This window comes from Neopelma chrysocephalum, unplaced genomic scaffold, assembly GCF_003984885.1.
Source record: "Neopelma chrysocephalum unplaced genomic scaffold, ASM398488v2 Primary Assembly neopelma1_93, whole genome shotgun sequence".
Taxonomy (NCBI): domain Eukaryota; kingdom Metazoa; phylum Chordata; class Aves; order Passeriformes; family Pipridae; genus Neopelma; species Neopelma chrysocephalum.
Genome location: NW_020897755.1, coordinates 85,631 through 113,508, shown reverse-complemented (window position 1 = coordinate 113,508; position 27,878 = coordinate 85,631). Strand labels below are relative to the sequence as shown.

The 27,878-nt window shown below is 51.0% G+C and overlaps 2 protein-coding genes across 5 annotated transcripts in view; one reads left to right on the top strand and one right to left on the bottom strand.

Annotated features, from left to right (window-relative positions):
* The window catches only part of PPL (periplakin), a 48,308-nt gene extending 28,834 nt beyond the window's left edge, over positions 1 to 19,474 (top strand). Inside the window, exon 23 of the mRNA XM_027693650.1 lies at positions 19,446 to 19,474. The gene's annotated coding sequence lies outside the window, so the exon portion shown is untranslated. The remainder of the gene's footprint in view (positions 1 to 19,445) is intronic.
* UBN1 (ubinuclein 1) lies at positions 295 to 27,444 on the bottom strand. Of its 4 annotated transcripts, XM_027693651.1 has the most exons (18): positions 27,407 to 27,444; positions 26,604 to 27,026; positions 24,871 to 24,957; positions 23,907 to 24,002; positions 23,229 to 23,363; positions 22,683 to 22,786; positions 21,133 to 21,571; positions 17,645 to 17,715; positions 15,513 to 15,642; positions 15,169 to 15,287; positions 14,581 to 14,709; positions 13,591 to 13,734; positions 10,683 to 10,733; positions 9,581 to 9,623; positions 8,059 to 9,276; positions 5,995 to 6,247; positions 5,601 to 5,690; positions 295 to 2,657 (listed from the first exon to the last, which is right to left on the bottom strand). In XM_027693651.1, exons 2-18 carry the CDS (start codon positions 26,841 to 26,843, stop codon positions 2,605 to 2,607), a joined length of 3,402 nt encoding a protein of 1,133 aa, XP_027549452.1. In that variant the 5' UTR covers positions 26,844 to 27,026; positions 27,407 to 27,444; the 3' UTR covers positions 295 to 2,604. The 4 variants fall into 4 exon arrangements, with proteins under 4 accessions (XP_027549452.1, XP_027549454.1, XP_027549453.1 ...); XM_027693653.1 differs by lacking the exon at positions 5,601 to 5,690; XM_027693652.1 differs by lacking the exon at positions 10,683 to 10,733.
* Between the last annotated feature and the right edge of the window lie 434 nt (positions 27,445 to 27,878).

The following is a 27,878-nucleotide window of genomic DNA, read 5'->3' as shown; positions in this document are numbered from 1 at the left end:
ATGAAAGGATCAGGCAGGATCACATCATTGCTCCAGGGTCTGACCTCCACATGTCCTTTCCAGCAGACATCCACTTCAGGCACCAACAGGAGCACATGGAATCAGATGCATTTCCATGCCCAAAACAGCTACAACAGAGCTGCAACTCACTCACCACATAGGAGAGCTGAGTTCAAACAGTCAGTAATTCATTACAAACTCAACAAACAAATAACGATCCAAGCTGCAACACAAACTCTTGGAAACAAAGTCAGGAAACTAGAGGTAAGAAGATGAAAAAAAAAAAGCATTTTGGAAAGTTTGAAACAATTTATTCAGTTGTTCTGTACAAGATTAACAGTTTTCATACCACCCCCACCATCTTCAGCAAGACAGTCCCAACTCACACAAAAAAAAAATAGAATAGTAAACCACAGCTCTTACACCCAAAAGGAACTGCCATTCCCAGTAAGTGCCATGGGAGCCTTTCCTCCCCATCCCATCACGGAAGCACTGCAAGGCCTCGCCCAGGCAGAGATGCCAGACTGGCTCCCACTCAGGTGCCAGGTCTCTGCGTGGCCCTGCCTTGCTGCAACTCTGCTCCACACCATTCACTCACTCATTATAGCACGTAAAGAAAAAATATCCGGCAGAATTCCCACCAAATAAACATTTCCCTGAGGCAAGAGGCTTTGCTAAATTCCTAGAAGGAGGGCGTTCTGCTCCGGCCACACTTCCCAGCAGGAGCGTTCAAGTGAAAGCAAAGAGAGGGAGGAGAACCAGTACCTCGAGTCACTCGCTGAGACCCCCAGTCCTGCAAGTGCCCCAACGCTCCTTCAGCTCCCAGGGGAAGCTGAAGGTGCAAAGTACCTCTCAGGATCGGGCCTTCAACGGGAACCATGTGACATCCACTGCTCAGAGTCCACCAACAACTGCTGGGCTTCGTTCCAACAACACAAATTCTGTCTTTGGCTCTTTTGCTACAACCCAGGTATTTGCTGTAAACAGACTGGAAATCTGAGCTGAAGTATTTTTTAAAATACAATTCATTGATCTTGGGAAATTGGGTATCAGCTCAAACTGAAAACAGTCTCACTTGGATCTTCATAAAACAGGGAAAACTAAAGTAGAGATTTGCTGGTATAGTCGGGGTCAGCATCCTTCCCCAAAGCTCAAGGAGGAAGCTGCAAGCTTTTGCCTGAAATACCAGTAAATTCTACATGGATCAGCACGATTCCAGCATGGCTGTGGGGGCCTGAGAGAAGGCAGAGCAGGGGAGAGCAGGAAATCAAACCTCAGGAAGCTCAGGTGGAACCACAACCTGCATGGTCTGAAAGGGGGGGCTCAGGGCAAGTATTTAGGTCTAAAAGTTAAAAATATAACAAGAAAAGATACCCCCCAGTTGTAGCTGGTCCCTGTTCCTGCAGCTGTGCTGGGCACATGATCCTAGTGCAGAAATCATGGAGGAGAGCAATCTTTTCCTCTGGAATTCCTTTGATTAGTAGTGACCTTGGTTCATCTCCGTCATTCCCTCTGCCCACCAAAGAGATCCCAACCCACACCCTAGGAAAGAATGGCTTTAGGGGAGGGCCTGGAACCCGCCTGCACATACTGGGATGAGAACTGGTGCTCTTGCTGGATGTGGGACTGTGCTCAGTCACCAGGACACCACTGAAGTCCAGACAGTGCAGCTTTTTTTCTTTTTTTTGATGTGCAACCATAAAAAGCTCTATTAAATAAACCAGAATACATTTTAAATACAGAATGATTAAAAAAGGGTTGAGGAGCACACGAAATAGGGCTGAAATGTGTGTCACTAGTCCATTCTTGCTCCACCATAAAAGGCACTGGAATTATGTCTTCCGATCCATGTGACATGCCGAGAAGTGTCCCATCCGATCCAATGCATTCGATGGTAATGAGGATAAAACTGAGCAGGAAAAAAGCATCCCTTCAGATGGAAAAAAAATCCAGAAACTCAAAAGAAGTAGAATTCTCAAAGTCCACGACAGCATCTAAAAATGTCTCTCTAAATCCTCGAGGGGAACATCAGGTGGTTCCTTGGATTCATCACACAGGAAAATGTTAAGTCCTCCAATTAACTGTAGCACAGTTTTATAGTACAATTGGGAAGTTCCTCAAATGTCTTCGGGAAAGCACTGGCAGTGCTAGAATTACCCAAGTAAATCCAAAGCAGAAGAAAGAAGCACCTTTCATACCCTCCATGGGGAGACCAAGGAGGTAACTGGACTTGGAGGTACTTGGCAGCTGCAGACACAGGCGGGTGGGAGTCACGGGAAACACCCGAGTGTCCCTGCGAGTTCCAGCTCCTGCCAGTGCCAGGGAATGCGTGAAGGGCAGCAGCAATAAAACAGTGCTACAAAATGCTTCTCTCATCAGGACATGGCTCAAGGTGGCCCCTCGTGCGGGGCTCAGCTCTGGAAGCCTCCAAGCAGACGCACCAACGAGCTCCTCATCGCAGTTCAGTCTCTCCAGTTGTCGTACGAAAAAAAGAAACAGAAGACCAAAGAAAAGAAATGAAAAGACACAGCTGGTATCCAAATTCCATGACCTGTCCCTCTTGGTTTTATCCCATGGGTGCTCTCGCTCCCCTCCTGGCAGGCGTCACAACTTGCGCTGCTGTGCATTGGACCCTTTGCCATGAAGCTGAGAAGCATCTGAAAGAAAGTAAAACCACGTGGGAAGAGGGTTCGGCATCACCCCCATGGAGCTGGGACAGCCAAGCCTCTCTGCTAAGAGAGAAAGACCTACTCTGCCCTTCCAGCACCAAGGAGTCAGAGGGAAGAGGATGTTATTGGAGACATCTCCTGACTGGGAGCAGCCCAGGCTCTGAGTGAGGGACATGGGAAGCACTCAGGGTCTCCTGTGGCCTCCCCCAAAAAGCACCACGGCCCAGATCCCAGCTGCTGGGGGACTTGTCCTTCTCTAAAGCCACCCTGGCACATCTCCTCATCCAGGAAACCAGAAGTCCATGGTAGGGCTGCCTTGCACCTGAAGGTGATTGGAAATAACCCATTAGTGCACCTTTGCTGTTGGAATCACAGAACCATTAAAGTGGGCAAAGACCTCCAAGATCATGAAGTCCAACCCAGCCCACAGCACTGAATGCCATGTCCTGTGATTTCTTGAACATTTCCAGGGATGGGGACTCCCTGGGCAGACCCTTCCAATGCCTGACCACCCTTTCCTTGAAGAAATTCCTCCTGATGTCCAACCTGAACCTCCCCTGGCACAGCTTGAGGCCATTTCCTCTTGTCCTGTTACCTTGGAGAGGAGATCAACCCCCACCTTGCTACAACCTCCTGTCAGGGTGGGCTTTAGGCTCTTTATTAATGAATTAATTATTTAATTGGGTGCTTTTTTAATGAAGGCTTTAGGTGCCCACTGATAGCAACAGGAACCACAGGAATGCAACCACTGATGGAACAGAAGGGAGCGGGTGTGGAAGGAAAAGAGTAAAAACATTGAAGAGAGAAAAAGGAAGGAACTTCAAGAAGTAGAAGTTTTTCAGGAGCAATTAAAACTCCAATCAGACCAGGATGAATGAATGGCAGTACTGAGATGTGCAGTTAAGCAGCAGAGGCACCGAGCAGCACAGCAACAGCCCCTTCTCCAGGACAAGGAGAAGCTCATTCCATGCAAGAGCTCAGCCCAGCACACCCCGTTTCTGCAGCAAGAGGCAGAACCAGCACCAGCCCCACAACAGCACAAAGGCACCTCCACCAGCAACAGCAGCACTGACAGCACACAAGCAAGCACTGGATGCTCCTTGCTCAGAGGTTTGGGGATGAACACTGGTATAAAAGCACTTTCATTAAGATATCAGCATTTGCAGCAAACTCCCCCACACCAGAGTCCTCTCAGCTTTCACACACAGCAACACAGCTGTGGCCAGATGTTCATACAGCCAACCACAGCTTGTGCCACAGCACACAGTAATTCATTTTAAGGTTATGGGGGTCACTTAAATGTGTTCTACAGAACACTAAGGTTGGGAATATTCTCAGAGATGGCAGCACTAGGCTCAGCCTCTAATGTTTATGTGAAAACACCAAGTGAGAAAGCAAGTCCTTGCTGAAGTTGTATCCGTGGTCAGTTTTCCTTCACTTATTCCCAGTAACCTTTTGTCTGCTCACAGCTCCTGGCACTGCATCCTGCTGAAGAGTCCATCAAAAATTCTTGTTATAAGCCCTATAAGCAACAGTGAAGGAACCACTCTAAATTCCCTCAACTAATGGGGCAAAGAACAATTCCTCAGTGACACAGAACACATTCCACAACCCACGTTCAAATCCCAAACACTCATCTCACTGTCAGGAATGTGAATTTACAAAGAGGAAGGAAGGGTTGTCACACCAGTGATCACCACTAGAACCTTCTTCAGCTCCACCACGTTGGAGTGGCACAACAACCCACCTCAAACTTCAGGAAAAGAAGCAAAGACAACCAATACTTTGCATTTTCAGTGTACAACACACTCTTCTTTCTTCAGCAAACAAACACCACGCTCAGCAGTCAAGGGCATTTTATTCCATGACTGCTCCAGGAGGCCACAGGTGGCCTGACAGCCATAGGATTAGGCAAACACCCACTCCTAAATCAGGCTCAGTTGCCCAGGAAGACAATCCCAGCAGGAGCAGGTAGTAAGAGACTGAACTGCACTGAAGTGTTAAAGAACACGACTGGGAAGGCAGAAATAGCAATTCCCAGTGGGATAAGCAACTCCCCGAAGCAGGTAAGCCCGACCTGCTGGCCCTGACTTTCAATTTTCCTTACTTCTCTCCTTCTTTGGAAAACTCTTGTTTTATGCATCACTTCTGCAGGCATCAGCTGGGGCAGGAACAGGCTCAACTGCCAGATCATCATGTTGTCACCAGCAAGTCTCTGCATTTACAGTACAAACTTGTCGTGAAGGAGATGCCAATTAGCTCAGAGCACAGACACAAGACATTCTGGTCTGACACATCTTATGTAGGTCACCAGGAACAAAACTCCACAAAGCCGGAATATTCATTCCAGGGCAGTCCTGGCAGGCTGTGCACAAACAGGCACAGCTTTTATCCTGACAGGATAATTCTGAGTATCTCCAGGAACCAACACTTGCTATAAACACTAAGGGCTCATCATTCCAGAAATCACAGAATCATGGAATCGTTTAGGGTGGAAGGGATGTAAAGCTCATTTCGTTCCTCCCCCTGCCATGGGCAGGGACACCTTCCACTAGCCCAGGTTGCTCCAAGCCCCGTCCAACCTGGTCTTGGACACTTCCAGGGATGGGGCAGCCACAGCTTCTCTGGGCAACCTGTGCCAGGGCCCCCCCACCCTCACAGGGAAGAATTTCTCCCTAATCACAGAGTCATGGAATGGTTTGGGTTGGAAGGGACATTAAAGATCATCCAGTCCAACCCCCTGCCATGGGCAGGAACACCTTCCACCAGACCTCTCTGGTCCGAGCCCCTCTGTGCCTCGGGGAGGCTGAGGGCTTTAGCAACAACCCCACCAGCTGGAAAACACAGACAAGCTTGGTTTGAACCCTAAAGGAAGGACCTGCTGAGATAGAGGACGACTCACGAGGCAGAAGACAAACACTGACAAGTTACCTGGCAAACTCTGTGGTAAATGAGTGGACAGGGCAGAGTGTGGGAGTGGCGCTGCATGGTGGGGGCTGGAGTGCAAACCAGCCAGAAGACCTAGAGAGAAAAACAAAGAAAGGAGAGGGAAAAAGGAACAAATACACATCGAAGGCAGAAACAAGCAGAGGAGCTGCAGCAATTAGCTTAGAGCTCAGTTTCCAGCTATTGGGACTTCTGGGCTAGCTCTAGGGACGTGCTCAAGGTTCTCCAAATGCAACTGCTGGGGATGTAAAAGCAGGGACTACAGCACAAAACAACGGCCAGAGAGATGGGTGGGTGTGCAGCGGGTCAGCAGAGCAGAGCACGGCAGCTGTGATCTGCCAGCACAGGCACGGGGAACACGAGCCCAGGGGATACTCACTGTGCCCAAGGCCGTGGTGGAACGTCCCTGGAGCAGGTCCCGTGACTATGGCATCCTTTGACACTCCTGCTTTTGGGGAGGAGTCGGAGCTGAAGGAGATGACATGGAGAGGGAAGGAATGAATAGGAGAGATAATACCTAACGGGGTGGAGCTCAGGGCAGCCGGCAGCTTTGGGTTGCTCGACTTGTAGGATGGAGCCAGTACACTTAGGGAGGAAGAACTGGTTAGCAGCACAGCTCCACTAGTTCCTTTCTGAAAAGCAATGGAAAAGGTCAGTCAGGAGTGGGAAAACCAAGGCAGAGCATCATTCATACTTATAAATCTGCAAAAAATGGAGTGCTCAAGAATCCCTCCTCGCAAGGAGCACCCTCCCAGTCAGGGCCCAAGAGCTGCCAACATCTGAGGCCATCAGGACGTGCCCAGGACACTGCCAATCCAGCTCTTCTAAGTGTGGCCATGCTGGATTTGCCTCCATTACTCCCTTGCTCTGGAACTGTGCCTCAATTAGGCAGAAAAAAAAGCTTCCACACTGCCTGTGAATTCCAGGGGCGATGCTTCCTACTCCATTTTGGCAGCACATCACTCCTGACAACTCAAGGCACCAAGGTTTGGCACCCAAGGCACCCAGGAGTGTTATTTGGGATCTCTCCCATGGAGACAGGTGCCACTGGGAATGCTTCCCAGGAACACAAAACGCACAGGGGCTGAGCAGGACATGGTTTCCAGGCCCATTTAAACACACTTATTGAATTGTCCAGCTCTTCCCACGTGCCCAAAGGAAGGCAGGGATGAGCAGCCAACTACAAATGAATACAACACCATTAAGAACTATTAGTTTTTTGCTATAGATAAAAATTAAGGGCCTTATACTATTAAGTAATACGATATTATAATAATTAAAGTCTGCACAGGTAACCTGGGAGTCCTTTATGAGATACTGTATCCCAACAAACTCAGACCCTGAATTCCACAGTGTGCCACTGAGCTCCATTCCAAAAACATCACTTCAGCAGCTTTAGAAATAACTGGGAAGGAACAGAAAGTGGGCAGAGATAAGCACCAAAGCAGGTGGGGAGGCATTTGGAGCTTAGAGCCCAGAATCAGAGCCCACTGCAAGACAGACACTGAGGGGCTGGAGTGAGTCCAGAGAAGGGAACGGAGCTGGGGAAGGGGCTGGAGCAGCAGGAGGGGCTGAGGGAGCTGGGGGGGCTCAGCCTGGAGAAAAGGAGGCTCAGGGGGGACCTTCTGGCTCTGCAACTCCCTGACAGGAGGGGGGAGCCGGGGGGGGGTCGGGCTCTGCTCCCAAGGAATAAGGGAGTGGATGAGAAGAAATGGCCTCAAGTTGTGCCAGGGGAGGTTTAAATGGATATTGAAGAAATTCCTTCACTGACAGGGTGGTCAGGCCCTGGCACAGCTGCCCAGGGCATGGTGGAGTCCCCATCCCTAGAGGGATTTAAAAGCCATGTGGATGTGGCACTTGGGGACATGGTCTAGTGGTTGGGAGTGCTGGGGTTGGACTCGATCTTGGAGGGCTTTTCCAACCTTAATGACTCCAGGATCCTATCACCATAGGTTATTTATGAGCCAGTTGTTAAAAAAGTGGCAATAATACTAAAATGACTTGCAATAACTTAAGGGAGGCCAAGTTTGTAGATCTAACTAATAACAAACTGATGATTATACTTTTAGTTCGTGCAATGACTTTTAGCTCTTGTGATAAACTACTTCACTGCACTTTCTCTTAATCCAAATGGGAGCCCTACTGTCCCCATAACTCCCAAATCCAAGGCAGGAACATGACACAGCCTGTGCAAAAACTGCAGTTTGGAAGGTACCAAAGAATTCTGCTTAGTTGTTCTTCTAAGCTGAAAATGAAAGCTTGAACTGAGGAGTGCAAGCCCCTGGCAAAGGCCACAACTTCCAAGCTAAGGAACTGAAATCCAGACAGTCACCCAAGAACTTCAGGAAATGCTTTGGAAGTCACCCCTATGGCAGGTCTGAACACAGCAGGAGCTGGCCAGCCCCAGGCCATGTTTTCTCCTGGGCTGGCACAGCCCCCTTACCGGCACAGAGGTAGAGGCTGCGGTGCTGCTGACCACCGCTGGCTTTAGGGACGAGGTCAGCAGCTTGGCCACCCCCTGGGTGCCCCCGCTGGAATCTCCGTTGGAGCCCCCGGGAGGTGCCACCAGAGTGAGCTTCTGGGACACAGGAGGCTTCTTCAGCGAGGAGCTGGAGGCCGGGCGGGCGGACGTGCCCAGAGCAGGGGCTGGGCCGGGCAGCAGCGCCCCAGAGGAGCTGCCCTGGTTTGCAGAAGCTCCAGAGGAGGAGCTGCTGGAAGAAGCCCCGTGCTTGGAGAGGGACCCAGCAACAAAAGGCGATTTGTAGGATTGTCCTGAAGAGCTGGAGCCGCTCGAGTGCTTCCCGCTGTAGCTGAGAGATGCTGAGGAGGAGCCCGGGCTCTTGTGGGAGCCGCTGGGGTTTGGAGCACTGCCTGGTGACGCAGAGGAATGGAAGCTCTGAGCTTTGGTTGATGACTTGACCTGCTGGAGGAGGGAGCGTTGGGGCAGGGGCGAGGAGGACTTGGGGTTCTGCAGTTTGACAAAGGGAGCTGGGGAGGTGAAGGTTTTCTGGAGCTGAGTGCTGGGGTGAAACACCTTCACCTGGGAGCCGGGCACCGCCGCGGGGGCCTGGGGGCCGTGGCTGGGCCGCACCAGGCTGTGGTGCTTCTGCTTGGCCTGGTGGGCATCGGCAAGGATTTTGCTGGGGGAGGCTTGGCAGGAATGCTCTTTGTAATTAGAGTTCTCTGTCTTCTTGTCTTGAGAAGACTGGCCCAACGCCAGGGCCTGCTCAGCCAGGAAATTTAGAGGAGACTGGAGGGAACCAGAGGAAGATGTAGGGGAAGGGTTGGACTTTGGAAATGTCCTCTTCTCCTCTGAGGATGCAAGAGTTGGGATCTTCTCTGGTGGAGCTTTTGGAGGTGCGGGAAGAGTAAAGTCAGGGCTCCCTCCTGCTCTGCTGTTCAGCACAGCCAGTTCCTTAGAGACTGCTTCCAGGGAGGAGGTGGGATTGTGAATTAGGTCCTCATCCAAGGAGTCATCCTTGAAGGTAGCAGGAGTGCCACTGCTGGCTGCCTGGGCTGTCCCAAGGGACAAGAGTTCTCTGGTTTGGGCACTGATGCCCAGAGCTCCTCCCTGGGGCTCTGAAGACATGGCCGAGGTGCTGCTCGAGTGCACTGAAGGAACAGACACCGACAGCTTCTTATCTGCCTTGCAGGAAGATTCCTGGAACAAAATCACAAGAGAAGGCACAGTCAGAACAGAGACAGGGTTTACTGCTGAAAAGGGAAGGTTCCCACTTTGGGGATAAAAGGCAGAATACACATTCTGTGCCTGTTGACCTCCCTCCCAGCTGCCACTGCCATCAGTTTTAGCTGCTGTTCTACTTGTTTGTTGAACCCCCATACTGGGTAAAGCCATTTCACAGTACTTAATGTACAGACACAAGGCTCAAACACAGGATTTAAGATGGCAGTCATTTGACTCTTGGCATATGCCAACCACGAGAACCAGAAAACACAGAACTCACCTTCACTTTCACCTTAGTAGGAGCCACAACTTTCTTCTTCGCCCTGTTTTGAGGGAGACAAAAGAAACACAACTCACTGAATGCCCATAGGGAAGGAACTAAGGAGGGAGAACACCTGGGCCCTGTTAGTGATGATCCACTGAGCCTTTTGCCAAGGCCCAAGGGAACAGAGGCAGCATCTCGGGTTGCTAGGATTCAAAACCACATGACATCTGGTTGCTGCTCTAGGAAGCCTCAATTCCCACACAGGGGATGAATTAGGGAGCGGAGCAGAGTCTTGGAGTGGCAGCAGAGCAGTGAAACACTCACAGGCACGTCCTGCACCACCACTGCTGCCCTCACTACAGCAACACCCCGAGAGAGACTGGCACAGACACTGTTGTGGAGAAGGTACACAGTTATTTTAGGTTCCCAGAAGAAGTCAAGGATGCAAAAGCATCTGCCAAATCCACAGAGAATAGACCATTTGGCCTGGTCAGATGCAATCTCTGGTACAAGACATCCCTGAGCTGCTGGAATGGTTGGCTGAGGGAAGGATGACTCTACACTCCATTTCATACTCTTCCTCACACTTCCCCTCGCTCATCCAACGCCAAGAACAGGATTGTGTGTCAAAAAGACATCAGCCTAAATCCCTGGCATCATCTATTATCCACTGCCAGCAAGATCCACGAGACCCTTTGGCATTAAAGCCCCTGCCCAACTGGATATTTGGGTTGTGTCACCCACCTTCACTGGTTTGAGCTCCTTTAACCAGGCAACAAGAAAGAGGGAATCCAGACTGCAGGAAGGACCAACTGAACAGGCAGCAATAATCCCAGTGCTACCATCACACTCCGTGTCACCTCCATCTGCCAACCAGGGCCTGGCACAGAGGCTGCTGAACAAGGCCAGGAGGCAGCCTGGCTTCAAAGGCTAAAGCACCTCAGGAAGGTGGAGCTGGGAGATGTCACACACAAACTGCTCTCCCTAGACCTCCCCAAATGAAGCAGCGCTGAACTATCTGTGGGGAGCCAAGCTCAGGTGCTCCTGCATGATCCACCCAGGCCCCAGGGAACGGACTGCACCAGTTCTCACTCCAAAGGAATGCTGGGATACTCACAGGACTGATGTGAGGTGTCCGTGTACACGCCTGCTCTCCTTAAACAGTGTCCTAAGAAGGGAAGAGAGCAATGAGAAGTGATATCCAGCAAGACCCAGTAGAGCAGCTGGGATCACTGGAGACAGAGCTGCTCAGTACAGCAGGGGACTTAGTGAACTTTACACCACAGAGAGCAAATATATTCATCCCTTTTCCAGGAAGATCCTCTTGAACTCCCAATACAATTCCCTCTCGGGGGAGCTACGCTTGTAGGCGCTGGAAAGGCCATTAAGGCAGTTGTTGGACAAGTAACTAAGGAAAAAGCTCTGCCAGCTTAAAAATCCAACTGGAGAGGCAGAACCACCACTCAAGCGGGTTGTTACTGCTGCCACAGATCATCCAAGAGCTCTTCACCAACTTCCAGGGAGAAAGGTTCCCTTCCCCTGCCTCACACAGCAAGAAGGGTGAGAAGCCTTCACTTTGTGTCTGTGTTGCCAGCAAAGAGCTGAGGTGAGTTCTTACATCAGCACAGAGCTCCCTGAACAACTGACTGAACACAACTGAGATTGAGCTTCATCCCAACCCTGCACTACTGAGGCTCAGGAAACCAGAATCCCACGTAAGCACTATTTCACCCAAACCAGCTGCCACTCAGCTGCATCCTTATATGTTATAAGTTATAAACACACCTTCAGTACTGGAATGAAATACAATTCCTGTCTGATATTAACAGACTTTTGTCATCCTTTTTCTGTAAAAAGCAAGCTTATTTTAACCTCATATTCCATTAATCCTCTCTAAGTGTTAACACAGGAAACAGACTCATGGCAGGGCCTCTCTAAAATCTTACACAAAACTCCTACTCTGTCCACCTTCAAGTTCCTCTTAAAGATGAGCTTCTGTGATCATGAAGACAGTGAATCAAGCTGACTTATTCATAAAACTGTTACAGTTCTAGAGTCACCAATCACCCCCTTCTGTGTGCCTGTCGCTCCATCCTCTGTCTTTAAACCACAAAGTCATAGAATATCTCAGGTTGAAAGAGACCCAGAAAGATCATCAAGTCCAACTCCAAGTACCAGCAGAAGAAACCACTGTCCTTGAGCCATTGGAAAGCAACCAGAAAACCCACTTTTACTGAGTCATTCTGTAGTTAACTCCACTGGAAGAGCCTCCTACACTGAGTCTTAGGTGAACACCTGAATCCCTGACAACAGTTTCACTGACAAACAAGGGGTGAAAGATTTTATTTTCCTTTTATTCAATGAAAAGAGATTTTAAAACTTGGAAAACTAAGACCTGATAATATCCTCATTAACTAAGTAGGAATCTTCACCCACCTCCTAATGCCTTGTTTCAGCTCCTGTACCACCACACCACAACCACGCACAGTCCTGTGCTTCATGTGCACAATCACCTGCAATCAACAGCCATGGACTTTTCCAAGAGGATCTGTGCTGTGCTACTCATACTTACTGCTCTTAAGAGCTGGTACCTACTTCCTTTATCCCCCAGGAAACCCAAAAAGCAAATGCAACAGAGAGAAGACAGCACTGCCCAGCTCGTTAAATGCAAAGAGACAGAGACCATGGAATGGCTTGGGTTGGGAGGAACCTTAAAGATTCCAGCAGTAAAACTGTACAGCTGTCCTTTCTTTAAAGTATTGAGCAAAACAAAGCAGGCCAGGAGATGATGACAGTGCCAGAAAATGACTCTCTGCCATTTGTGTGGCTCTCTGCCACTGCCAGCTCAATGGCAGGGATGGTGGAGGGTGGGAAAGAGCAGGAAACAGCAGTGAGGACCCCAGAAAGGGTAAAGAAACCACACCAAGTTCCTATTTACACTGCTGACTCTCTGATAAGCCCCTAAAACTTTCTGCTTTGCCTTCTTTTGGGAATATTCCAGGGAAGACTTCCAAAAATGCTTGAAAAACCATATCCTTTGTGATTACAAAGTGATCCTTTGGAATACAGAGTCAAGAAACCACAGCCAGGCCAGTCAGCCTCATCTCAGTGCCAGCTCTACCTGCCAGTGGCATCCATCAGAGGTCAAAACAGGGCCAAGGCTACTCATTGTTGTAACCTACAACCTGGCCTGCACTCTCAGTAAGTTTGGGAGTGATGTGAAAAGGGAGGAGGGGGGAAAATACGCTGGGGGGCAGGGCTGCCATTCACAGGGCCTTTCCCAGGCTGGACAAAGGGGCCAACACAAACCTCATGAAGGTCAAGGAAGACCAGCACAAAGTCCTGCAGCTGAGATGGGACAACCCCAGGCAGCACCACAGGGTACCCAGAAAAAGGTCTGGGGGTCCTGGTGGGCAAGTTGAACGTGAGCCACTGCTGCAAAGGTGTCCTGGCAAACTGTACCCTGGGGGTGTGAGCACTCCCCTTGTTTAGCACCTGTGAGGGCACATCTGGCACAGCAACCCATTTCAGGGTCCCCACAGTACAAGAGAGATGTTAATAAACTGGAGCCATCCCAAGGAACATGTGACAGCCAAAGAGAGGTGGAGGGAACTGGGTTGGCTCAGCTTGGAAAAGGAGAAGCCCAAGGAGGAATCTAACAGCACTTTTCCACTGCCTAAAGAGTGGTAGGGACAGGGAGACATGGAGAAGACAGAGCCAGACCTCTCTCAAAGGTGCACAGTAAAGAGCAAAAAGAGAGGGTATTCAGTTCAGTGCAAAAAGGGGAATTCTGATTGGAAATAAGGAGAAAAGATTTCATGAAGAGTGATTAAGTACTGGAACAGGAGCCCAGAGATGCTGTGGTGATCTCCATCCTTGGAGATCCCCAAAACTCCACAGGCCAAGGCCCTGAGCACTCTGACCTAACCCTGAATCCAGCCATTCCTGAGCAGGGGTATGACTAACGACCTTCCCAGGTCCCTTAGGACAAGGAATCCCTGCAGCACAACTTGATTCTTGCTCACCTGGCCTGCATCCAGCCTTTTGGCCAAAGGGGCTTCACCTCTCCTTCTAGGAAGGTCTTCACATAATCCTCTAGAGACTGAGCTTTATTCTTGTCAAGGTCATAACCATCCAACTTAATCTTCACCAAGTGGCAAAGCAGCTCCCTGAAGAACAGGAAGATTTCAAATACAGTTACGCAGATTAACTTTTCCCACTTGGAGCTCGTTCTCTTTATCCAGGGCTGGACAAATACACCAAGACACACCTGGCCCTGCACAACACCTTCCTAAAACAACTGACCCTGCACTGCCTTCCCAAGGAAGGGGAAGGGAAAGGCTCCTTGCTCTGTCTGTGCACACACATTGATCCACCAGGGAGAAAAGTCTTGTTCCCCCTTCCCATTTTATTCTCCTGAAACAGCTGAGGCAGCAAATCAGTGCCAGAATCATTGACACCATTAACAACCACAGAACTGAACCTCCCAGCAAGGAGCAGGCAGGAAGAGAAGTTGGCTTTGCAGCCAATCAGCACCTCAATTTGTTCCAGAATAAGATGAAAAAGACAACAGGATTGATTCTCCTTTTACCCTTTGTCATGTCCCCTCCTCCAAACACTCCCTTCTCTGTCAGACCCTGGTGCCAGGCAGCAACCCCCTACAGCTTTAACTGCTTCCACAACCACAACCTGGTTGCACTAAGAGTCTTGGCTGCAGGATTTCAGCAATTCAGCTGAGTTCCTTCTGTTCCCAAAGATCCCTCACTCCCTTTTGGACTCTGCACAGTCTTAGCACTTCTCTCAGAGTTGGCCTGTGCCTGGAATCAGCTTCAGGGTGACATTTATTAAATGCAATAGTGGCTTCCATAAATAGCACCACGTGCCACAAACCTCCAGGCTGATGGTTCCTACAGGTGATCAGCTCTGAAAACAAGATACAGATGCCAAAATGCTTCACTCCAACTGCAAAGAGTAAGACAAGTTAAGGGTTTGCTTAATATCTAAACTGTTCAAACCTGATTTCATCATTCCATTGGAATTTCTTCCGCGGCCCCGCGACGCGCTTCCCTCCCTTCTCCTCATCCTCCTCATCGTCAGAACAAACTCGATCTCGCTGCTCCTTGTCCTTTTCCTCCTCCAGCATCCTAAAATGGAGACAGAAAATGTGGAAGTCAAGAGGCTCAAGGAGAGGATTAAACATGTCTGACCAGCACTGGTCAGAGCTCTCAGCAGTCAATGATCTCTGGCTTAGGGTGCAAGCTGAGCTGAGGGCTCAAGGTTAGGAAATCTCCCAATATTTTGTAATAGAGACCATGGGACTAATCCAGCCTGGCTGTTCCCAGGCTGCCACGTTCTCAAAGACACGCCTGCACACGTGGAACACTTCTGTCAAGCTCTGGTCCCATCAGTGCTGCTGCAGCTGGCACTGCCACAGACAGCACAGAGAACAAACACAGCTTAATTAGGCCAACCAATGCCCATCAGCAATTTTTTCCTACAGAACAAAAAGAGGTGGTAAATAAACTTCAGGAGAGCAGCCTCTAGGCCACAGGGAGCCTGCTGGAAAAAGCTACAGGTGCAGAAAGAGCAAACAAGGAGCTTACTTGGCAAACTTGGCCTGAGTGTGGGCTTGGCATTCCTCCTGGTACTTGGCAACCTGCTCTGGCATGGCCCTGCCAATGGCTTCCTTGAGCTTCTGCAGGGGCTCCCTCAACCGGCCGCCCTAGAGCAAGCACAGAACACACTGAGGCTCCACTGGGGTGTTCCAGCCCAGCCAGGACCCCCAAACCTGGCAGGGCGAGCCCTGGCCAGGCCTGAACACACCCCAGTGCCTGAGCCGTGCTCAGGGCAGGACACCACCAGGTCAGGGGACAGCAGCTGAGCCCTGGAGCTCAGGGATAACACACACACACACACAGGAGACAGGGCTGTGCTGCCCATCCCTCACCTGCTCATAGAGATAAAGCTTCCGGGCCCGCTTGACCAGGGTGTCCTTGCTGCAGGGGAAGAAGGCAGCCAGGTGTGCATACACCCCTGACCTCACCTGACTGCTCAGCTCCCGGGTCTGCAGCTCTATGCTGAGGGAAAAAACAAACACAGTGTTCACCAGGAACCTGGCAGGGATTCCCTAAGCAACATCCATAACACTCTGAGGCAACCCAGGGAGCTGGGAGAGAGGGACATGGGACAAGCCAAACTGCATGGAGGCTCTTTATGTTCTAGAATCAACAGACTCAGGCATTTTATCCCAAGCTGTGCCTTTCACTCTGGTCTCAGAGCAGCTGGAAAAGGAAAAACAGGATGTCAGCATTCTCACTTGTCCTGCAGCTCTCCCTGGCAGCTGAAGTGAAGGAGTGTCAGGCAATGTGCAGAACTACACACTGGTTATGTGTATGCTAGGTGTATGGCAGTTTAATTCAGGACAATATGGAATCAAACCCCATCCCTTGGGTTTCAATTTACTTCCCAGAGAGTAGATTAGAGAGGTCAGTGTGTGCCAAACCCATCTACACAGTTACACATAACTTGAGAGACTGGCTTTTTAAGCCACTTCTCAGTGTCAATAATAAATGTAAAAAAAACCCAGCTGATTCATCATTTCCATCATCATCATCACAGGATGGTTTGGGTTGGAACTACCTCATCCGACCCCCTGCCATGGGCAGGGACACCTTCCACCAGCCCAGGCTGCTCCAAGCCCCATCCAACCTGGCCTTGGACACTTCCAGGGATCCAGGGGCAGCCACAGCTTCTCTGGGCAACCTGTGCCAGGGCCTCCCCACCCTCACAGGGGAGAATTTCTAATCTAAATCTCTCCTCTTTTAGTTTAAAATCATTTCCCCTTGTCCTATCACTATCTGTCTGTGTAAAAAGTCACTCTGCCTCTCTTTTAAGCTCCCTTTAGGTATTGAAAGGCCAGAAGAAGTTCTCCCCAGAGCTCCTCTCCAGGTGAACACTCCCAGCTCTCCCAGCCTGGCTCCAGAGCAGAGGGGCTCCAGCCCTTGGAGCATCTCCGTGGCCTCCTCTGGACTCTCTCCAGCAGCTCCACATCCTTGTGCTGTTGGTTCCCCCATATCTGGAGGCAGCTCTGCAGGGGGGTCTCACCTGAGGGGGCAGAGGGGCAGAATCCCCCCTCCCCTGCTGCCCACGCTGTGGGATCAGCCCAGGGCACGGGGGGTTTCTGGGTCCCAGCACACACAGCCAGGGCATGTCCAGCCCCTCACCCACCAGCACCCCCAGATCCTTCTCCCAGGGCTGCTCTCAATGAGTTCTCTCAGCTTATATTCATGTCTGGGATTGTCCTGACCCCAATTCTACAGCAAAGTCATACAAACCAATCTAAACCTCCTCTGGCTGTGGCTGAAGTGATCAGTTTGACATCAGACAGGACTGTGTGCAGCCAGCACTGCAATGCTGGAAGGTGGGAATCGCCCCTTGAAATGAGAGGGCAACACAGTCCCAAACCTCCCTCCAGCAGTTCACTGCAAGTGCCTTGATAAACCTTAATGAAATTAAAGCCTGTGTGTCAGTATTATTACACTGATCACAAAGCCCTGTGCACTCAGCAGCCTTCTCCAGGCACCTGCAGAAGAATGAAGCCATTATCTATCTACCAGCAGCTGCCTGAGCAACACTGGCATTCTGTAATTTGGGGCCTCAAAAACACAGAGCAGGAATGGAGCTCCTCCAGTCTGCCCAGAGAGCCAGAACACAGAAGCCTTATCCCAGTTATAAAATATTCCATATTGCATATAACCTACATAGCAAAGAACATGGCTGATATTTCTGACAGGGGAAAATTTGCTGTTCTTGCATCGAGCTACACTCGCAAGTCAAGTGACCGAATTCAGGCACACAAATATCAAGCACCATCTTGAGAACAGGAAGCCTGGATATAACCCCTCCAACATTCTCCTACCTCAGCATATTTCAGCTGAAAGCCATTTCCAAGCGATTTTCCTGTCTTCCCAGGCATGTTCTGCCTGGAAGACCTGTACAAGGACAAGATCTCCTGCTAAACCTGCTCCTGAATTCACCAAAATTCTCCTTTCCCACCCTTTCCATGCTGGCAGCACTTACTCCAGTATGATGTTGTTGATATCCTGAGTGAAGAATCTCTGTTTGCCTTCTCCCTCGGCAGCCCTGGCAGCCTGCAAGTTGGTAAATAACACAAGTCAGCAGCAGTTCACAGATGGCACAAGCAACTGAGTGTTTTCTAAACCACCACAGAAACAATGCAAAACAAAGCACAGTTTTATTCCATACACTCTGCACCACCCAAAAGCTGCCACAATTGACAGGAGAAGGGAGATTGGGCCCTGTCCTCTTACAACTCCCCAGTTCAAGTCCAACCCTGACCTGGTAACACCATGTCCTACCACAGACCTTCCCATTCTGGATTCTCCCCTCTAGATGCACTGGATTTACTACTCTGGAGTGAAGATTCCTCCTTTTAATGGGACAAAGGAGATGGCTTGGGAGCAACTGGCTTCTTTAGCAAACTTCCCATGGGAAGAACAACAGTTTCAGGGCATGGCTTTAACTTCACAGCAGAGCTGTTGGATTGAGCAATGTGAGCACAGAGCTTGTCCCTGGAACAGGAAAAATCATCCTAAGCACATTTAATGAGGGTTGACGGGACTCATCACCAGGTTTTCTAGATCAATCTGGAAACTAAGCCAAGAAACCAACAGAAAGAGTCACAGCCACAGGGGAGGTGTTATTCCCAGTTAACACCATGGAAACAACAAGAAAAAGTCCTGGTCAGGAAGCTTCCTGAGCTATGACTGCAGATCACACAGTGCTGCCCAAAAAAATCACACCCATGAAAAATATGTCCAGCAGGAAAATAATTCCAAGAGATGAATGAGATAGCAGCAAATTGCCAAGAGATTTCAGTCTCTTCTGAGTGGGGATATAAACAAAACTGGGATTCATCACGAGGCACCACATCCAGAAAGTGAAAAGGAGACCAGGAGAGGGCATGATTTTGAAATCCCCTGATTTGCCATTCCAAGGTTGGCAAACGATTAATTTATGCCCAGAAGGTGCAGATTCCTCTCTGCCAGCAGCAGGTCACAGACAGCTGGTGATACCAAAGGAAAAGTCTCAATGCTAAGGAGAATCCTCAACAGGAAAACTATCTTAGGAAGAGAAGAGAAAGTTAAAGTGGAATCAGTTCAAATAGAAGAGGGAATGCCTGGAAGCTCCATTTAGCTCAGGAGATGCTCCCACCTGCTGGGAAGAGACTTGGCTCTCAGACAGAGGTACAGCACCTCTTCATTCCCACCTACAACACAGTCCATGTCCCAAAACCCCAACTGACACAGAGATTGTTACATCTTATCTCTTCCTTGGTTTCTTTTCCTAACATACACAGTCCAGCAACAAAATATCTAAGCAGGAAAATCTGTGGCTAATCTGCTATTATACTGTCTTGAAACACAATAACAATTAACCTGATATCATGGGAGCCTCCAAAATATTCTCCTTTAACTCAGATATATTTAGAAACAGCTGTTTTGGCACTTTCTGAAATAGAAACATCCATGAAGAGCCTGTTCTTATTATCAGCTGTGGCAATACTTTCTTCAGTTCCTCCTTCCCCTCTATCTACTCACCCCCACTGTAATTTCTCAGCAGAACAGTTCTCTAACAGCAGCTTATCTTCAGTAACAGGAGTTATTCAATATCTCTTACTTAGTAAGAGGTGCCCTAAACTGATGTGCCCCAGAGGGCAAAACACACACCACCACAGAGGTCCAAGAGCAAGTTTATGACTTAAAATCAATGTTCAAAAACACACCAGTAGCAGGAGCAAAACATCTCATCACTTGTTGACAGGCTGGTGGTGTCAGCCCTCACACCAGAGAAGCCCCACAAATCTGAAAGCACACTCTGACACGCCAGGAGAGGGATCCCTGAGCAGCACCCAGTGTTTTCTTTCTCCAAAGCAGACTGGAGAGCCCCAAAGCACAGCACATTTGGGAGAAGATGAGTCCCACAGGAGTCCAGCTGCAGGAGGAACTACTGGTGAAAAGACAGACTATCACCTTTCTAGAAATTAATATATTCCACTCCCTAAATGGTACCTCAACCCCGAGATGTTAAGGTGGGTAAAGGACTCCAGTTGCCAGTGGAGCAGCTCCAATGTGGGAGACGTCAAATGGTGCCCTGTGAAGGCATCTGCCTGTGTGTGACATGGGAAACAGCTTCAGCCAACCCTCAAGCCCCATCTACAGGGCTTTCCAGGCCTTCTCACCCTGTAGAACTGGTGATGCTTTCCAGCTGCATCCTCTTATTTTACCTACAGAGGACTGTGCACCACTTTGCTGTCCTGAGCAGCACAGCACATTAAAGACATTATGGTGGAATTTGTCCTTGTCATGGTTTAACCCCAGCCTGCAACTCAGCCCCACAGAGCCACTCACTTCCCTTTCAAGGGATGGGGGAAAGAACCAGAAGGGCAAAAGTGAGAAAACTCGTGGGTTTATCTAAAGAGTTTATAGGGAAAGCAAAAGCCACGTAAGCAAAGCAAAACAAGGAATTCATTCCCCCTTGCCCTCAGCAGGCAGGTTTTCAGCCATCCCCATGAGAGCAGGGCTACATCACATGTAACAGTGACTTGGGAAAACAAACATTCCCCCTCTTCCTTCTCTTTCCCCCAGCTCTGTACACTGAGCATGACCCCATGTTTCTGGGATATCCCTGTGCTCAGTTGGGATCAGCTTTCCTGGCTGTGTGCCCTCCCAGCTCCTTGTGCACCCCCAGCCCCCTCGCTGGCAGTGTGGGGTGAGGAGCAGCACTGTGTAAGCACTCACTGCTCAGCAATAATAAAAACATCCCTGGGTTATCAACACTATTTTCAGCAAAAATCCAAACCAGCCCCACACAGAATCACAGAATGTGCTGAGTTGGAAGGGACCCACAAGGACCATCAAGTCCAATTCTGTTCCTGCTCAGGCCCATCTCCAAGAGTCATACCATGTGCCTAAGAGGATCATCCAAATGCTCCTTGAGCCCTGTCAGCCTTGGTGCTGTGCCCACTGCCCTGGGGAGCCTGTTCAGTGCCCAACCACCCTGTGGAGGAAGAACCCTTTTCTAATATCCAGCCTAAAGCTCCCCCGCCACAATTCAGGCCATTCCCTCAAGACCTGCCACTGGTCCCCACAGAGAAGAGATCAGTGCTTGCCCACCAGCTACCATGGAGAAAATTAACTCCACCTCAGCCCAAAACAGTCCTCCAGCCCCACTAGTGCACATTTAGGTTCATTCATGTTAAACTGACTTTGGAAATCACCTCTTGCATCAGGTCCATACTTTGCCAAGAGAGATAAAGAAGGAATCCTGACAGGTGTGGTACATTCAGTAGACAACAAAGCCCAGACTTTGACACCTCCTGACATCTGGGCCTTCAAGAAAGTGCCTTAGAGTGTGACACAAAGGGGTGAGCCCAGTGGCACTGCAAAACTGCCCCAGTGGAATGTTCTCTGTCCCTGCCACACAAACCCAGCAGAGCTGTCCCCTCCCCAGTGACCAGCAGTGCCAGTGTCCCCTCCCTGCCATACCTGAGCCAGCTCTTTGATGCGTTTCTCCAGCGGGGCTGGGAGGCCTTCAGGGAGGGACGGCGGCTGCTTGAAATCCTGCTCCAAGCCTGTGCCACCAGGATCGCTCCCATCCTCCACATCAGGGAAGGGGCTGCCCTCTGGGGACTCGCTGAGGAGCCTCTCCAGGTCCAGGTCACTCAGGGAGTCCATGGCTGTGGCTGCCTGGAGCAGGTCGGTGTCACTGGCGTGGCCGAAGAGCGAGAGCAGCGGGTCCGGCATCGCCTCTGCCTCCCTCGGGCCCGCAGGGTCTGCTGGGGAAGGAGCCACCACTTTCTGCTCTTCATCTTTTTTCTTCTGAGCATCCTTCTCCTTCTGAAACTTCTTCAGCATCTCCTTGACACTGAGAGCTCCAGAGTATTTTTTCTTCTTCTTCTCCTTACTTGCATTTAACGCTGTGAAGCTGCAAACAAAGTATGGAGGAGGAAAGGGAACTGAACATAAGACCAAGGAGCAGAACGATACCTTCACCCCATTTCACCAGTTCCCTGGAAAGTCTTAGCCCCTTAACCAATTACACCAGGAAACGTGTTCTACAGCCTCTTAAGGTCATGCTGCCTGTTCAGCTCTGAGAAGGGAAGGCTGTCCTGCCTCACTGCAGAGAGGTGCTGGGGCTTAAACCATCTCCACCAAGCTATACTTTTATTTAGTTACATGTATTATTCCAGCAGGGAAGACTGGGAAATGCACAAGCCACTAGTGCAGAGGAAACTGAAGCAAGAGAGAATTTCATGAAGCTTTTTGCCTATTAAAACCAGGAGAGCAGATTCCTTTTCCTTGCTCGCTACAAAGGAATCGCACCCTGGCGGTACCATGTCACACATGGTTTGGTGTTGCCCAAAAGCAGATCCATGCAGGGAAAAAGAAATCACAAAGAACAGTTACAGGAAGAAGGAAAAGAAACAGGAGGAAAATGTAAGAAAATAGTCAAAAGCAACAGATATAGACAATGAAACAGAAAGGCTGGGCAGACAAAAGCAAGGACAGAGCAACAGCACAAGATGACTCAGAACAAAATGAAAACCCACTAATTTTACAGCCCAAAAGCTGCAAAAAAGCTGAGCACGCATCCAAGAAATACTTTGGGCAGGAGCACAAATGCCCAGCAAGAGCAGCAACACAGCCTTCTAACCTCTCCCTCCCTGCCAGCCTGGCACTTGTATGGCCCCGAGTCCAAGCCCTTCCCACCTGTCTTTCCTCTCACAACTTTTTCCCAACAGCTGTCCTTCTCCCCACTCTAAGTATCTGTTCCCACCCTCAGTATCTAAACAGACTCCATCAAACATCAACACTGCAGCCAGCTGTGCCTGTCTTTGCTTGGATACTCTTGCTGTGGAGCTGTGCTCCTTCCCTGATCATCACCTGCCTTTCTTTCCCACTTTGGAAGCAATGGGGGTTTTCCTGCCAGGGTTTGTGCAAAGTGCATTCAGGCCACTCCACACTGCAACAGGTCCTACTGAGCCACCCTGAAGCAAGGTGTCAAGCAGCAAGAATTCCCTCCTCCGCCTCCTTACCCAGCTTTTGGAAACTTGGACTTCTTGGATTTCTTTTCCTTGTCGTAAGAATCATCTTTTTTCTTCTTCTTCATTTTTTCACCTCCGTCTTTCAACTTCCGCTTCTGCAGAGGGTTAAATAAAGCCAAGTCACAATCAGAGTCTCCCACAACACTACCAGCACTCCCAGAGACACTTTGGGACCTTTCCCAAGAATTTCAAAACACTGGACACATTAACCCAACCCCCCTACATGTATCCCCATGGTTCTGGCACACATTGCCTTTGACAGCACACCCAGCTTCTACTCCTCACCGCCACCATGCCAAGTGACTTCCAGGGTGACAGGGAGCTGCTCTAGGAACCAGGCAACTCCATCAGAGTTTCATCCATGCCACACCAGACATGCCTTATTTTACTATGAAATATAGGGACACAATGGGATTTCAAGTGCTCATCCCTATTTTGCACACACCAAGTCACAAATCTCTCCCAGTCTGAATGTCAACACACTTTCATGCAGCGAGTTCTAACAGAGGAAATAATTAAGAAAGCTGCCCTGCTGACCTTGGGACACTTCTTCTTCTTCTCTTTGACATAGTCATCTTCAGACTCAGATGCCTGACGGAACTGCAGCGTCCCCGAGTTGATGTAAAACCCTCCATACTTTGTAGTAAGAGAAGCAGGAACAAGCTCATCGTACTGGAAACAACAGAGAACAGTTTATTGGCACTGTAAGTTTTGTTACTTTATCCCATAGCTGAACTGTTTGGAAAATGGAGTGGGATTCATAGAATCACAGAATATCCTGAGTTGGAAGGGACCCACAGGGATCATCAGTCCAACCCTTGGCCCTGCCCAGGACACCCCAACAATCCCACCCTGTCCCTCAGAGCATTGTCCAAATGCTCCTGGAGCTCTGGCAGCCTTGGGGCCGTGCCCACTGCCCTGGGGAGCCTGGGCAGTGCCCAACCAGCCTCTGGGGGAAGAACCTTTCCCTGATATCCAGCCTAACCCTCCCCTGACTCAGCTTCATGCCATTCCCTCAAGTCCTGTCACTGCTCATGAGAGTGAAGAGATGGTGCTCCCCCAAGACCCGACAAGGCTGTGGAATGCTCACCAGCATCCTCCTGCCCCAGAATCTCTCATTCCTCAGTGCTGGCACACTCCTGGTTGATCCTGAGGTGCCAGCTCAGCCCCCAGGCTGTCCCTTTTACCCACCCTCACACCCACCCCAGCACTCACAGCTTCAGAGTTATCGATGAAGGAGTCGGACTCGTCGTAGCCGTACCCCATATCAATCAGGTCCTGAATCCGGTCCTTCCTGCGCCTCTTCCCCCCCTAAACAAGCAAAGATTGACACTGTGACCTTTTGCAGCTACCACAGGGACAGCCCCAATACAGGACACAGACACTGGCTCCAGGACAGGAAAGAGAATGAGCTGCAGCAGAACCAAACCAGGGTTAACACATCCCACTGGACTCTCAGGATGTGGTAAATCCAGTTTTAGGCTTTTCCATACAGAATCAAAACAGTGCAGCCAAATTAAACAAATCACTGCCTGCACTAAGCTGACTTAGTGCCAGCAGGCTTCATGCTGAACTGGGTCTGCACCCCTTCAACATTCCTGCCAGGGCTTTTCCCTATGGATTGCTCTTCCATAACTGCTACACAGTGAGCACAGACTCGGTACTGCAGGCACCACACACACAGAGTGTGTTAGGGTGACCCATGGGGCAAACCTGTATCACGAGACAACATACAACTTGCTACTCAAAAGTGCCAGTAGTAAACACAACGTGGTTTTATTGCAAAAGTGAGAGGAAGAACAGAAAGAAACAGGTAAGACAGCACTGCCCTGAGGGCAGTGGATTCACCACAGTCCTGTGCTCACAGACTTGGCAGATTTCATCCTGCCACAGCAACAAGGCCTAGAAATTAATTTTTGCTCGAGGAAATTAAATTTTATCAATTATAGTCAGTGATTTGCCACTCACTTTAATTCATGTCATTCGCTTTAATCAGGCAGATCTGACTTAAGAACGAATCTGAACTATTTTTGCAGCCCTGAGACAGAAAAGGAACATAAAAACCAGCACGTGCCAGCCAGGATAAAGGACTGGGGGAGAAAGGGAGCCTGAGAGCCAGGAGCATTAACCAGCACTGCCCACCCCCAGGAATAACAGCAGAGAAAGAACAAACACCTACATATTTTTCTTCAAACTTCCTTGCAAGAGCCTCCACTTTATGCCTTTCCTTCTCCTCATCATTAAAAGGATCAGTTGGGTCTTTCTTCTGCAAAAATAAAAGACACAAAACCACCAGAGTCAATGCTGCTACCAAAACACCATGAATTAAACCCATCCCAACTGGAGCACCAGCCAAGTCAGCCTTTGGGACAGGCTTTGGTACAGGGCTGTTCCATGTCTTCCTCAGTGACACGGGCAGGGGGATCACAACCCTCAGTGTGTTTGGAGATGGCACCAAGCTGTGTGCAGTGGTTGACTCACCTGAAGGGTGGGATGGGACATCCAGAGGGACCTGGACACGCTGGAGAAATGGGACCATGGGAACCTCATGAGTCCTGGGAGAAGGATCTGGGGGTGCTGGTGGGTGAGGGGCTGGATGTGCCCTGGCTGTGTGTGCTGGGACCCAGAAACCCCCCGTGCCCTGGGCTGATCCCACAGCGTGGGCAGCAGGGGAGGGGGGATTCTGCCCCTCTGCCCCCTCAGGTGAGACCCCCCTGCAGAGCTGCCTCCAGATATGGGGAAGGAAGGACACGGAGCTGTTGGAGCAAGTCCAGAGGAGGCCCCAGAGTTGCTCCAAGGGCTGGAGCCCCTCTGCTCTGCAGCCAGGCTGGGAGAGCTGGGGGGGGTTCACCTGGAGAAGAGAAGGCTCCAGGGAGACCTGAGAGCCCCTTTCAGTGCCTAAAGGGGCTCCAAGAGAGCTGGAGAGGGACTTGGGACAAGGGATGGAGGGACAGGACAAGGGGCAATGGCTTCCCACTGCCAGAGGGCAGGGTTAGATGGGATATTAGGAAGGAATTCTTCCCTGTGAGGGTGGTGAGGCCCTGGCACAGGTTGCCCAGAGAAGCTGTGGCTGCCCCTGAATCCCTGGAAGTGTCCAAGGCCAGGCTGGACAGGGCTTGGATTCACCTGGGACAGTGGAAGGTGTCCCTGCCCATGGCAGGGGGTGGAACGAGATGGGTTTGAAGGTCCCTTCCAACACAAAACACTCTGTAATTCTGAAAGTGTCCCTGTTTTGGGTGCTCTCTCAACTAGTTCTGTACCTGCCTCTGTTTCTCCCAACTCCCAAAAAAACTCTAAAAATAAGCAGCATTAAACCCTACCTGACTGCAATCAGTTCTGAAGAGCAACAGTAAAAAATGGCAGAATCCAGTAAGTTTCTTTCCATAGAAAACCACTCATAATACAAAGTTTAGATTCTGCAGGAGTGTGCATGTCATTGTTTCCTGAGAAATGGCTTTTGACAGCAAAGAGAACTGTCAGGTAACACCTGAAAGCACCACATCCCCCACACATAAGGAGATACCAAGGACTGAAGTGGGAATATTGATGTGCAGCAGAGCACAGGCCTCAAAAAGATACAGCCACATACTCCAGAAACACCCCTCCTCTGGTCCTCTTTGGAGAATAGCAGGTACCAAACCCCACTTCAGATCAGTCCTTTCTAAACTAAACAGGCTTTACATCCCACAGCCTGCCAGCAACACAACACCTTTCCAACACAAAATTCCAGCCAAGGCAAAGGAGTGACACAGTGTGGCCTGACAAAGAATCCTGTCTGGACGTCAGTTCTCCTGCCTGTGGGATGTTCAGGTACCCTCCTCCCCCCCTCACAGCAGACACAGAACCAGCTCCCAAAGCAGCAACGCTGAGACAGGCACGGCACGGGTTCCCAGAGGCCAGGAGGGCACTCACCTTGTCACCCGAGGAGCTCCCTTTGACCTTCCCCCGGCAGCTCTTGAGCAGGTCTGGGTAGAAGAACTCGGGGCAGCGCTTGTGGTCGGGCTCGAAGAGGGTCAGTGTGATCCGCACGGCCGTGGCCGTCGGCTCGGGCTCCGGGGGCTGCTCCCCGTCCTCCCTGCGGGACCTCTTGAGGAAGCTGCTGCTCAGGGGGCCGTGCAGGGTGGTGAACGACACCCTGTGGGGCTCTGTCATGGCTCTGGCCAGGGCTCACCAGCCCTCACGGCATCGTTCCCTCTGCATCAGGGAAGGGCTGTCCGGCTGCACGGAGGGATCTCACCGCTGGCTGAGGATGATGGGGGGTGTCGGCAGCAGGACAAGTCCTTTGGTTTGGGAGTTTTCCTGGGAAAGGACAGAGGGCTGTGCTGCCAGCGCCTGCTGCAATTGTTAGAGAGAAAGAAAGAGTAAGTCAGTCCTTGCACCAGAATTCCCTCCAGCGCTGGCAGCCTCCCATTGCCCCTCCTGTCCATCCACAGGTCTCACACCACACCGCTCCATGTGTAAGGGCTGAAGGAAATCCAGCTGCCAGGGAACCAAAACGTCCCCGCCAGACGGTCTGTGACAGGGCCCAGCATCCCCGGGCACAAACACCGGCCTGGGGCTGCACCTCCCGGGGCCGGGGCTGCGCTCGGGCCGCCTGTTCTCCCGCTGCACGGAGGGCCGGACACTCCCGTGAGCGGGTCCCGGGGCTGAGCGGGCCCCGGGGCGGCGGTGCCGGTGCCGGGTCGGGTCGGTGCCCCCGCCCCCCCCTCACTCACCCGCCGCTCGCGGCCGCCCCGGCCCCGCTCCAGCCCCGCGCCCGCGTCACGTGGGCGGCGCTGCCCTCGCGCCGGGGCCGCGCGCGCCGCGGCCAATCAGCGGCCGCCGCCGCGGCCACGCCTCGCGCGAAGGGGCCGCCCCGGGGCACGTGACTAAGGAGGGCCAATCCCCGCCGCCGGCACCGCCCCGTCCCGGCAGCCCCCGCCCGGCCTGGGAGGGAGGCCCGGCAACATGGCGGCAATGGCGGCCCGGGGGCCTTCAGGGAGCGGCTGAGGCACCGCCTGAGGCACCGCCGGAGCTGAGCGGGGCCAGACCCGCTGGGCACCCGCGCCCGGCGCTGCGGGGCTGAATCGGGGAAGGTGTGAGGCGGCGGCAGCAGCGGCTGTTCAGGGCTCTCGGAGCCGCTGCCCGCGTCCCCGTCACTCGCCGAGCAGCGCTCGGTGCAGCCCAATAGAAGTCGTTGGCGTGAAG